Raw genomic sequence first — 13,790 nt, forward strand, 5'->3', positions numbered from 1 at the left:
TTTGGAATCACTGCTGCCTCTCCCGCAGGGTGGGACATAGCTGCAATTATTTGGGAAATTTTTTAAAGACTAATTGTCTGTAAATCTGGGAATCTGCATTAGTTGATTGCCATGCAGTCTCAGATCACTGATCCATCCAGACCAGCGTGCCCTATTTCTAGCACCAGCTCGTGCAAGTGTCAGAAGGACATACAGGAGGTGCACTGGTAGATACGGAACTGCTCTGCTCCATCCTAAGCCTGTAAAAAGAGAGATTGTTTTAAGCCCCAAAACATGGGGTTTTTTTTCATTTCTTTTCTTACGCTCTTTTAGTACAAAGTATTTTAACTTCAGCTGCTGTTGGCATTGTGCACAGCTCGTTTGCCCTTTGAGGCTGGCTGTGTGTGAGATTAGACTTGTAGATCACTGGAGATTTTTGCATGGGAGCAGGTGGTGAATTATAGCCATCCTTTGGCACGTAGCACATACACATAGAAACAGACACCGTGACAGCAGATTTAGTGCCAAGATTGGGGGGTCACCATTCTGCTATCATCAGTAACCTGGACAGCACGCTGCAGCTGGGACTCTGTCAAAGGTCTTTCTCAGATACTGATGCTCAGTTGGGTAATGACAGCAAAGAAAACCACCATGTCAGTGGCATGAGATTTTATTTTCTGTTCTCTCTTTGCATGGAATTGAATGCAGGCATGTCTTTGCAAGCTGAGAGTCTTATTGTCATTTAAAAGTGATCATGACTGAACCAAAAGGAAACTGATGGGTGCGTTACAACCATTTTGTGGGACTACAAAGGGCAGCTTTGAACCTGGCTGAAACCTTTCTCCTTGGTAGGAGAAGTGCATTTTGTTTATCTCCTCTGTCAATCTGAAAGCCACTCTGAGTGAGAGACTCTTCATTATTAATAATCCTGGGAAGTAGTATTTTAAATTTTTATGGTCTGCACTTTGCAGCACCTGAACCACAATATATTACATGCTCCGTGGCAGTGAAGTGGGAATTACAGCAAGGCTGCATGTCCTTTTCCAAATGAATAATTTAAAGTTTTCACAATGCCAGTTATGTTAAATATTATTACTCATTTCTTCAGGGAAAACCATTGAGCTCAAACACAAATATAAAGTGGCAATAAATGATGTTACATTTAGTCAGTGCGAGACAAGACTCAGAATTCAGATCAGTTCATTTTCTGAAACACTTACTTCATCCCACTGCAGGAAAATCTTTTTTAAGTTTCCATGCTCAATGTGGCGTTTTTCCATTTGTCACATTTCACGTCTGGGCTGCTCCTTCCACCTGAAAGCAAATGCTTTTAATATAGTCCATTTGGTGAGAAGCTGTCCTTCTTTTCCTTTCAGCATCCCAAACATCTAGATTTCCCAGACTCTCCTACTGTTTGCTGTCTCAAGGTTGTCTACATTGGGTCTCCTGCTGGTGTGTGCAGCTTCTGATCTGTTGTTTCTCGCCTCAGCACACCTATAATTTTCCAAAGCAGCACCACAGGGAAAGTCCCTGGTCCTGAATTCATCGCAAACAAGGAAAGGTTTCCTGTTAACTCCACTGGTGTCAGTAGTGTTAAGCCTAGAATAGTAAGCATATTTATGTTTGGTACCTTTTTATACATATATATAAATATGTGTTTTAGCAAACAGCATCACTGGAAAAATCTTGCTTGTGTGGGCCAGTGTGATCGATGTGGCTTGTCTTGCTGTGTTTGGGTTTTTGTAACTTACATAGTTTGTACTGTGTAGGCTGCTACTGGGCACTTGAGGGATTGGAAAAAAGAGGCAGAAGAAGAGGCAGAAGATGCAAGAAAGCAAATAGAAAGTAAAAACCTTTCAAGACATACTGAAATTGCATCTGCTATCCTAGAATGACCAAGGACAGCAGTTCTGCAGAGGACTGCCATTTTCCATATAGCATCTGGCTTCCTCCCCATCCTAGCCATATCACTTGCCTATGCTTAATCCCAAGAATGTTACATTTATACAGAGCTATTATTGCCCAGTTAATGAAAACCTGAGCTCTGTCAGCAGCAGCCACGGGTTGCTGGTGTGACTCAGCACATCACTAAGCTTTTCCCCTGGCTGCCCCTGCAGATACTGGGCCCATACTGCTGTGGGAAGCTCTTGGAGTGGTCCTGCAGAAGAATGCTCCAGGAGCCCCATGCCTCATAGTTAAAGTTGGCTGTGGGAAGGTGATCGGAGCAGATTTAAGCTCTGATCTGGCCAAAGCATTAAATGCACACTTAACATTAAATATCTGACTAATCCTGCTGATGTTAATAAGACTACGTGCAAGCTTAAAAGCTTCACTGAATTAGAATTTAATGAGTTCAAATGCTAGATAAACTTAGCTTTGGAGGAAGCTGCCAGGACTTGGCATGTGGATTCTTGTAATTAGATGTGTCTTTTTGCTGCTCTGTGGATGCCCTTTTCTCTTGTGTTCCTGTAATCTCCTCTGTCAACTTCTCTAGGAAGCAACTTTCAAAGAACAGTTTGATCTTGAGTGTAAAATGAAGAAAGTCCCAGGTAATTTGTTTGTGTCCTCCTTATTTTATCTACCATGGCATGGTGTATCTGCAGTTAAAAGTGGAAGTTCTCTGGGAAGCAGTGTGAAAACTTTGAGAATGGGATATAACAGCAGCCTAATTTGCAGGGAGATGTTCTGAGATCATGTTTATCCAGACTCCATCCACAATGCAGGCTTTAGAGGCATACAGCTGTGCTGGGATGAGCTGGCAGGATGGCTGCTCTACTTCGTGCATGAACTCAATACATAACGAGGCATAAGAATATGTTGGATCAGGGTTTAGATGAAGAAATAGGAAGGCTGATAGGCATCCAAGACTGTTCTAAGGGTATTCATCCAGCAGTCACAAAGTCTTAGTCCATAAGGCTGATTGGTGGGACAGTTCTTGCTTTTTAATATTTTATTTGTAGATGTGCAAGTTGTTCTGTGTGATGAATGAAAAGAAGAGTAACAGTTCTCTGCCACAGAAAGCTCACACCGTTATGGATGGTGACCCAGAACAGCCCAATGTTTAATCACGAGGATTATGAGTTAAGATTTAGAGAGTGTGCAGGAGGAGGTGAGAATTCAGGAAGCCAAGTGCAGAGGATGGGCTGAATGGTGTTGCTGTGCTAGGGGTGGCAAAGGCACTCGTGGTCTATTTTGGGAGTATCCAAGAGACTTCTTGTCCAATTAAACACTGATTTGATTGTTCGTGTTTGTTGTCTGTTCTCATGAGGCTGGAGCACAACCAAGCCCTGCTGCCAGTTCTGGTACTTACCCTCTTACTGCAGCACATTTTCACTGTAATAGCATTGCAGAGAAGGGAATGAAGTGCTGGGCATTTCTCCCACTTCAGTTTGCTTTGAATTGTAACCTACACAGGACCCCAGTTTTATATCCCCTTTCTCCAGTTTCTGTCAAGATCAACTCTACCAAAGTCAGCAAAAAATGAACAAGGAGAATCAGGATCGTTGTTTGCTGTGGTTTGTAATAAACGCTCATCCCTCTCCCAAGAAACATGTCGTGGAGTGAGATGAATGTGCCTTGTTTGCAGTGAAACAGTAGGATCCTGGTCTCTGATGGAACTGCTCTGGGGCAGCCGGTGATAAACGAGCTCTGATCATTGCCATGGCTGTGGAGTCAGTGGGGGTTTTATTACCGTACATCCAACAGCAATTTGGTTACAATTTCTGGAAGACTTCGCTGCCAGGGATTTTTTTTTTCTCTATGATAAAATGGGAAGAAAAAATGAAATAGAAGTGATGGCAGGGAAACTGGGGGGGGGGGGGGGGAAGGAAAAAACCTCCCCCCCCAACAACCAGAGGCAGAAAAGTAGAAAGTGAAAACAGAACAAACAACCAAAATAGCAAAACAGAACAAACAACCAAAATAGCAATCATGCAAAAAATATAGGAAATATTTCTTTATGAGACTCATTATTCTTTCCATGTGTACGTCACCACCTGACTCTGCTCACTCCTATTCCCAGGTGCTGCCGAGGCAGCCCTGCCTGGGGTGCTCTCACTAGAGCCAGAGGCACAAGCATTTGATGAACACAACTCAATTTCCAGAAGCCTTTGCGTGGGCTTCCTGATGGCAGCTTGTTGGATGGAGGGGGTGAGCATTGCTGCACCAGAGGGATCTGTACTCTGCCTTATTTATTTAGACTGTAGGCGACTGAACAAGACGTAGCTCTTTTCTTCTAAATGTGCGCCCAGAGCCCTCAGCAAAATTGCATTTTTATCCTTACTGCCACAATATTGAGCGTTACCCCCACGCTGCAGGTCTTCAGTTTTCTGTTTTTCCTTTCTCATTTTATTTCTGTGCTCTCCTTTAAGAGGAGACCTCACTGACTGCCCTTTCTTCTGCTGAGTAATTCCACCAGGTGTCTGACAAAGATATTTCTGCAGAGCAGCTATTTAGCTTTTGCAGTGCCAAAAGGCATTTAGCTAAGGTATTTCTTCGGTCCTCTACTAAAGCCGTTTGATACCTCTGCAAATGTCCCTGCAGAACACTGACCGATGATGTCTGTGGTTCTACGCACACGAATCTCACTGCTGGCACAATCAGCAAATTGGGTTTCAAGCAGCTTCTGATCTCCCTGGGAGCTGATCTGATTCACTTATTCCCAAACCTGATAGATGTTGCTACTGGACTTGGACCTGATGCCTAATTGCAGGGTTGAGTGGGTTTATTTTCAATCTCATGCATGTATGTAAATGCATGTATGTAGAAAGCGTATTTCATACTTATCTGCTTAAGATATATTTGTTGAATGTGATGACAAAGAGTGGAAGAAAAAAAGTCAATTATATATATTAAAACATGTCAGGCTTTTAATTTCTTTTTTCTTTTTTTTTCTGGTGCACGGGTCTTCTCTAAGACCTAATGTTAGAGCTTATAGGAATATCCTATTTAAAGATTTTATTAGCAACAGCATTATTTATCAAGCAGGAAGCATGGATTGGTGACAATTTGGTATTGTGGTTGGTAGGTTTAAAAGCAGAGTGAGCAGAGTTTCTGAGCCCTGGTTGGCAGGTGTTGATGGCTGACTCTATAATTTACTGTACTGGGTTACAAAAGGCCTTTCCTTGACTGGAAGCTAGGGCTCAGCTGTATGCAGTCCTGAGTACACCTGCCTTCTTTTGAGCAAGGGAATGGGGCTGGTGTTTGTTGCTAATACAGAGCTAACTGGGCAAGCTTGTCCTGACTGAAGAGGGAGCATTGTTTGGTTTGGTCCAAAGTGTGTCAGGCTGCATTTCAGAGCACAGCAGGGGTCAGTTCAGTAGTAGAGTCACTGTGGAGTTAGGGTTCATCCCAAATATGCTGAATCAAACTTGTCTCCATGTTGTGGAGATGACAAACGTGTTGTGTCATTACAAGTCCTGAGATCCAGAATGCTAACACAGATATATTTGTGTGGTTTTTTTTTATTCTCTGTTCAAGACTTAATGTTGCAAATACTGCTGCAGTAAATGTTATGGAGAGGGATTTACTGAAGGATGTAAATATTCATTAGTCTTTAATGATTTGCATTTGAATCCAGAAAATTGGCTTATGACTCCATGCTGATTTTCTCTCACTCTGATTTCCATGTGGCATTAAGTGCTAGAAAATTAAATACCTGGGGTTTTCTGTGGTCCAAACCACACTTTACTGTCTTCACTTGCATAAAAGTTCTTCATTAGCTGCTAACTCAAGCTCATAGATTGCCTTATAATCTTTCTCTACAAACCTTCAAGATTTTGTTTCTAAGGCAGAGCTTTAGGATCTGCCTTACTTCTCCTCTGTGACCTCCTCTAGTGTTTTATTCTCACCTTGGCAAGGCTGACACCTGCGTAGATCTGTAATTAAGAATGGGAGGCCAGAACATGGAAGTGCTTGCCTTGTCATGTGGAGCTTTAATGTACTTAATCTCTCTGAGCCTTGCAAGTCGCACCAAACTGTTCTGTGCCTTGTGGACCTGGCTGATGGAATGCTGTGCATCCACCATTGTTCGTGGTTGCTCAGAGCCACAACCCCACTTCTGCAGGGATGAGTTTAAAGAGGATGGACATTTTGCCTCCTCCTAGCTCTTCCCTAGCTAGATTAAGACAATGCATCTGTGCTGGCATCCTCTCACAATGTTTTCTTGCACAGACTCATGGTTGAGTAGTCTTTTAGGCATGTATAATAGGATGGATATGCTCACTAATACATCAGGACTATTGATTTCAGTGCACAGCTCTCTGGGAGCAGTTGGCATTAGGTGTTATATTTTCTGTGTTTGTGGTTGGTGACAGTGGTGGGATGCGTTTTACCCAAAATATTTCGGATCATTCTAGGTTACAAATAAATTCAATGCAGATTGAAAATGCAATTTTGGTAATTTGTCTGTACCCTTTTAAAACCACTTGCAGACGGCTCCACTGGCGCAAGCCACCTTGGTTTTATAAGATTAGCAGGAACTGGATTAGTCAGCAAATGGCACTGAGATCTTCTGGGGAAAACCCAAGGTGATAGAATGAGATTAATATTGATAATATGGAGCCTGAATAAATGAGAGGCCAAACAGCCTAACTTTAAGTTGAGGTTAGTGGAACTTGTTAGGACAGGGCTTTTAATACGCGAGTTTCTTATCTTTGAGCTGTTTGTTGTTTTACATCTTCTGTCCATTGAATACTGTATAAAAATTATATGCCTGACCCTAAACAACAGTGGGCTTAAGCATTTTGCTCTCAGCTATGTTAAGATGGTCTGATGTCTCTGTTATCTGCTTGTCTGTTTATCTGTATTTTAGTTCCTGAGGGAGTTTTGAGCTTGTATTAATTGACGGTTATGAGATCCTGCTGTAGGTTCAAGGGGAAGTTGGAGTAGAAAAGCAATGGCTTAGATAATAACAACAACAACAAAAAAGCATATGCTGTGTGCAGGAACCTTAAAAGTGTTGATGTTTTCCAGGTAATTGTGAAAACAAGAACAGAGTATCAGCCTGACCAGAAGAACAAAGGAAAACTCAGAGTGCCCAAAATTGCTGAATTCACAGTCAGTTTCACTGATGGTGTAACAGAAAGACTAAAGGTAAGAAATGATTATCCTGCTGCCTTCTGATGTGAATGCCATTCATTTTAAAAATGCTAAATCAAACTGACAGTAAAGACACAACAAATTTAATGCTCCTGTCATCACTTGTGTCAAATGGAGGTTTATCTGAGTGAATACGAAGCTGTTTTTTTTTAGGACGGGCTTGAAAATACCTTTATAACTAGATATTATAGGAAATGATTTTCTTCTCTCAGGAAGAGTGATGAAAATGTTTTCCAGCACAAACTGAAAGTGGAAAAAAAAAAAAGAAAAAGACAAAAAAAACCTTAACTTAAAATCTTTTTTTTTCCTCCTCAAACATTTGTGTTTAAGAAAAAAAAGGGAGAAAATGGATTAAAACGGTTTGTCATCTTTCAGAAATTCTTTTGTTTTGTAGTAAAGTAACCCTGTTAATATTTAAAATATTTTTTTTATTATGCATTTATTTCATTATAGATGAAAACTCAAACTGGATAAAAGAAGAGATGTTAGAAAGTATCCAAGCATAACTTGTTCAGTAAGCAGTTCTTGTTCACAGGAATTAGAATTTTCTGAGGAAAAGTGTTTCCTTGAGAAATTTTCAACAGGCTCTACTGAAACGTGGAAAGAAACTCATGAATTATTGAGTGCCTTCAGTTCCTGTTGACTGCAGCAAATTAGAATGGCTCAGTTCCTCCTAAAATTAGACTCCAAGCATGTAGCAGCTAGTATTTGCTGCCTTTTCATTGAAAAGATATGATGCTTTTACTAAAGCACAGAGCATAAAAGGTGGGAAAAAAAATAATGCAAGATATGATTTCACAGTTCTAAAGCCAGAGGAAATATCCATGATTTAAGTAGAAAATGTAGAGACTCGGCAGTGCCTAATTAATAGTTCTTCTCCTTGAAAAACTGAGATGGGGCTTATACATTTTTAGAATGGAACATGATTCTCATCAATTAACAGGAATTCTCCCATGCAACTGAATAATTGCCTGAAGTAGCTTCCATTTGGCCTAGTTGTTCTTAATCTTGCTAGCAGTAGAGAAGTTTATTGTAATTATTTTCTAGTAATTTAGAAGACAGTATTACTTTCAAAATTATAATGTGATCTAGGAAGACTTGTTATCATTCTTCATTTCTAAAAAGAGGGATCAGGCTTATTGAACTGACTGAAAGGAAAAAATTGCAGCTACTCTTTCTGAAGCACCACAGAATGGTACTGCTGCTGTTCTCTGCAGAAATTCAATAATTTATTTCACGAGGAGAATTCTGTAGCTTTCATCCATGATATTTAAAACTGTGATCTATTTCTAAGGAGTCTGTGAATAATTGTGTATAGCTTCCTTTTTCTATTTTTTTTTTCCAGTGGAGATTCCATATTTTGATCTAAATTACAAAGGATTTACATGCTATTGATTTCAACTAAATTCTTCACTGATCTTGCTGCATGCATAGCCAAGTTCATTGTTACCACTGGTAAAGTACACAGCAAATTAGCTATGCTGAAATCCCCAGTCTTGGATACCACAACAGACATTTTCCATCATGAACAACATACAAATCAGAACCAGACACAATGTGCCTGAGAAACAACAGTAAAATGTAGAGTCTCTGGGAAGGGTTGGGTTCTGACCCTCAATAAATGGCATTATTGTTGATACTGGAAGTGGTGGTGCATCACTGGGTATTTAGAACTTAATCCTGCAGCCCTGAACAACGTTGGTGTGAGTGTTAGACCAGGGTTTGGTGCCATCAAAAGCTCTGGTAGTTAAGAAAGCAATGAAGCCTACACACTATGCGCTCTGAAGGCCCCAAAGTTAGAAGTGTAGCTCATCCACTACAAAGGATGTATTTCCTTTCATCAGCTCCTTCCATAAGTTATTTTTCCCTTTCTTCAAGTCCTCAGCTTGCTGTTGCATTCAAATTCTTTTGGATTACATTTTCCATTCCTATTTTCTGTGCTGTTTGACATTTGCTTTTGCCCATGTGTGCACAAGGACTGATGCAGCAGCAAGCACAGGGAAGTAGGAGGCTCTGGGAGCATGCACAGCACTGGCACCAACATGAAGGTTTAAGCTGCCCTTTGCTGCACAGTGGGGACGGCAGTGGGAGCCGTGGCTCTTCCTATGCAGCCTGGCAACATGACAGTTTCATTTTTAAGCTATTTCCTTTCCCTAAAGTCCATATGATTTCCATTCTCTGCTGTTCAATGTCAACTTATTAATCAGTCAGCCTCTCGTCTAATGCTGGATAAGACTATAAGCCTCTCCCTGCCTGCTTTTCATAACGCTTCCATGTATCATATTAAGTTTGTAGTATTATTTTCTGACAAAAATGAGCTGAGATAATAGGTAATATTTCATTACCTTTTGTACTTTTTTTTTTTTAATTGCACCACATTTTTATAACAGTTTATATTTTTAGTGAAGTTATTAAAAATACTGCCCTCTGGTTATAAGCAAGCCTATTATTTGGTACTGATGAAATCATATTACATTTGTTTCTTGTAAGAGGAAATCATAGTAAATACTTTTATTATCTCAGTTTGGCTGCAATTTTAAAATATAAATGAGATCACCGTATTTTCTGTTGCTGGCTGGTTGCTTTGTGTAGCTTTCCAATAGACGTGTTGGAAATATTCACACTTTCTTCCTAGTTCACTGATTAAAGTATCACCCTGTACTTGAGCCAGTCTAATAGCTGAGCACACTCCAAATCCGTGAGATCTGTATCCAATAACACGTGTCAGACTGCATGTTCTTTCACCCAACGCACAACTAGTATGAGTGCACCATAATACTTACATTCAAGGATTTTCATAAGGAGCCATTTTGATACTGCTGTTCTACTGCATGTGAGGAGCAATGTGTCTCCACCTCATACCTGTGCACTGGGCGAACAGGCAGGATGGTACGACTGTAAAGAAATAGCCAAGAGGTCATCTTCTGCCTGCCATTACTCTACTTTTAGTAGACTGCAAAGAGAGAGGTTTTATTTTGCACTCAAAAGGTAAAATTATCATCAGTTCAAAGAGAAACTTGACAAAGTGAGTCCCTATCATTAATGAGTGTTTGTGGGAAAATGCCATATTTATGACTGTGTTCCCCACTCACTTGTATCTCTTTGGAACATTTTTTAACGTTCTTCTTTCAATCTGGGAAGTACTTTCAGCTCTTCTGATCACTAGATATGGGAACATTCTTAGAGAAGGACACTTCCTGAGTTCTTGGTTTTTTCTTTTTTCTTTTTTTTTTTTTTATCCTGAGTCATAGCTGCATTACAAAGAAGAGGAGAGTCTCTGGGGAAAGTGTGGGACCTTATGGACGTGGCAGTCAAATCTGTAGATGCCCTTTATTCTGCCTTTTGGCTATCTTTTATTGAAGAGTCTAATAAATTATTAGGAAGCTTTCTAGCATGAGCAAGCCAAAGCCAGAATCTAAGCTTATGCATGAATATTTTTCATTCATCCAGAACAGGACAGATCCGAGCTCTTTAATTATTGTAAAGAAAAGATTGTCCCCAGGCAACAGTTCTTATTTCACACTACCTCTTCCAGGAATTTTTGATAGCTTCTGCAACTTGTCATATCTCCTAATAGATGAGATTATGATTCTCTATAGCTCAGCACACAGTGTGCTGGAAGTTTGACCAATTAGGCTTATTCTTCATCTGGATGATTCACCCCATACATACTTTATAACAAACGTTTAAATAGTTGCACGTAGATGGGTTACAAGAAAGTGATGTAAAAGAGCATTATGATTGAGCCATCTATATGTAAAATACATTTCTTTTATTGTTTTACTCCTCCTCAGAGAAACAACGGCAACACTTTTTTATAAGCAGACTGGCAGTGATTTGTAGACCTCGCCTCCTCCAGGCCTTTGGAGCGCATCCCTCTAAGGAAGTTTTTGAACTGTAATGATCCTACTGTGCAGTAGTGAAGTATACCAAGGTCTCTCAGTCTGAAGGGAATAGTGCCTGGTGTTTTGCCTTCCATGTTGCACTTTTTCAAGGTATTGCACGTTACCATGCTTTGCCATCGGTAGTGAAAACAAAGTGGGTAAAGAAAGGGTCTGCAAATGTGATGACTCGTGTTTCTTTGCAGAACAGTACATCTAAGTCTGCACATTTGAGGCAGATCTTACTGTTTCTTTATGCCAATTATATTGCATGTTATAGATGTAGAGAATGAATACCTCATGCAAGTTACATGAATTGAGTTTCTGCACTAGTTTATGTCAGTGTCAAAATGAGATTGAAATCTCCTTTGTTTTTTGAGCAGATTATCCACTATATCCAAAATCCTATTACTTCTGGGGGTCAAGTTTTCCAATCACTCTGTTTCTCTTCCAAGCAGTCCAGATTTTACAGAAACCAGATGGATTTAGGGGGTAAAGAGTGGGTTTCTACCCACTTTCTTAGCTGTCACTGAACTTGTGCTTGGGTTCAAGACATCAGCACCTGCTTGTGAGGAAACAAGCTGGAAAAATATTGCTGATGGATTTTTTTACTTGATCTAATCAGAAATCAGGAATGTTGGTAGACGTGCTTATCCCTGGCCCCAGCACCAGGGGCTGGGCTCGAGTGGCCTTTCACCATAGGCTTAGAATTTACAACACAGAGAACTGGGCTGATGCACATAACTGTCAGCTGCTTGTTTTTGCAAGTTGCACTTCTTATTACCCAAGCTTATGTGCAACCAGTTGGACCTCTATTATCACCAAATGCCACAGAGCTGTTAATTACTGCTCTTTCAGAGAGACAGTGCTTCAGTGACCACCATCTAGGTGATAGTTACCTACTGTAATTGTCTGACTTCTCAAATCTTCCACAGCTCTTTCCTTTTCTTGGAACATTTTCTTAAGAAAGCTGAACTCATCAGTCTCATCAGTCTCTCAGAGTTGGAATAATTAAACCATGTACTTGTCTCTAACAGATTAAGTTGGGAGTGGGTGTATGGGGGAGAAATTGAGATATTTAAGAAGCGATTTATCTACTTGGAAAAATCAGCTGAAAGCACTGATCACTATTTCACTGCAGAACACTGGGAACTTCACTCTTTTTGCTACAAGTTGGGAAGATTCATTTTTGAAGTCGCTGGCTGGGTAATCTGTTTCTGTTGAGTATGCAGTGTCAATATATTTCTTATCTTCAGATCAATCCTTTCCCCTCTCTCCACCCTGAAACATTTCTAACACATGCAATATCCAGTGGATGTAATGATTCAACAGTTTTCATCAAGTCCTTAAAATATAGTGGAACCCATTCAAATGTTTCTGTTATTGAAATACTCATGCTGAAACAATTATTTTCCTCTGACCTAATGTGAACGATGTAGAACAGAATGTGTTTGTCTCTAACCGCACCCTACGAAGCTGACTGTGATGCAATATTTGTTCCTTATCAAAAAGAAGCCAGTATCTGAAACACCTAATTAAGAAAGATTTTTCTGGGCAAGGGCCAGGGCTTGATTTCATGTTGGTAACAGCTTTGCTGAAATGGAAGGTGCTTTCCCTGCTTGCACCACTAGAATATAACCTACTGATTCCCATTGCATTCAGCTCGACCTTGTAGTGGGAGGTTCCTCATGTGACAAGCACTGAAATTCAGGGGGAAAGGCAGACTTGGGCCTTGGATGCTTGTGGAGGAAGATGTAGAGTTTTACTCATGAGCAGGAGCAGGTCTGAATTGCTTTATCTCTGTGGGTAAGATCTACTGAGGTGTGAGCAATAGTGTCTTTACAGAGTGGTGCAGAGAATTGCTGTGTGACCTCTACAGACACTCTGCCAAATGACTGCACCTTGTGCATAGCTTTGAGAAATGCATCATTTCCCTGAATGCATATATTTATCTACCTGTCCATCCTGTCCTTGGTTTTAAAGGGCACATCATAATTGCAGCTGGATAGATGATAACTCTTCCTTGTTCTGCAGCACCCTCACTAAATGTTGCATTCCTGTTTCTTCACTCTGAATGCAGTTTCCTAAACTCATTTTCCTGCAAATGTCTCCATAGTAAGTTCTGCTTCCATTGGTATGCTGCTGATTTATGCTGATAGTTCTTCCTCTAACCTGCAAAGGCATGAATCCCAGGAAAATGGCATGGGGCATTTCATCATGTCCATTCAACAGCTAAATAAAATTAAAGGTTCCTTCAGCTGTTCAGTTTCCACAGGGCAGGAGCAACTTATGGCTTATCTGAGTGTGAGATGGGCAATTTTCCTTACTGCTTTTTAATGCTAACAAAACACTGTTACCATGGTGACTGCCACATCACATCAGTAATCTGGAAGATGCAGAGTGGTTGCTGAAAGATCCCATTACACTGACTAATCTGAGTGGTGCTCAGGGGAGGGAACATGTTCTAAAACATAGAGATTTTTCTCACTCTGGTGATAATTGCAACTGTGGCTGTTTCCAGGCTGCACAGTACTCCTGTGGGCAGTGTGATCCTGGAGAACAAGGGACAAATTGGAGAAAAACTAGAAAAGTGGTAGACAATGTAATGTGGAGCACATTAGCACTGGCAGTAGCATTTTGGGTTTTGTTGCACTTCCACCAGCACAGAGAGTTGCAGTGGGTTTCTATTGAGCCTCAAAGAGGAGCCTGAGGTGTCTGTATGAGGAGGTTGACTTGGTGGCTTGTTTAACCCAATGGAATTTCCCAGTAATCATCAGGAAATCTGTTTCTCGTGGTTATAAGTGCTCTTCTGCTCCATCTGAGGTTGCCTTG

The 13,790-nt window shown here is 40.6% G+C and overlaps 1 protein-coding gene across 1 annotated transcript in view; it reads left to right on the plus strand.

Moving 5' to 3' along the window:
- NSG2 (neuronal vesicle trafficking associated 2) overlaps positions 1-13,790 on the plus strand; it is a 34,040-nt gene that overhangs the window by 6,912 nt on the left and 13,338 nt on the right. Inside the window, exon 3 of the mRNA XM_042826485.1 lies at positions 6,952-7,071. Within this exon, the coding sequence (XP_042682419.1) occupies positions 6,952-7,071 (120 nt within the window). The remainder of the gene's footprint in view (positions 1-6,951; positions 7,072-13,790) is intronic.

This window comes from Centrocercus urophasianus, unplaced genomic scaffold (genome assembly GCF_019232065.1).
Source record: "Centrocercus urophasianus isolate 14NV4802_14NV808 unplaced genomic scaffold, USGS_Curo_1.0 seq_26, whole genome shotgun sequence".
In the NCBI taxonomy this organism is placed as follows: Eukaryota; Metazoa; Chordata; class Aves; order Galliformes; family Phasianidae; genus Centrocercus; species Centrocercus urophasianus.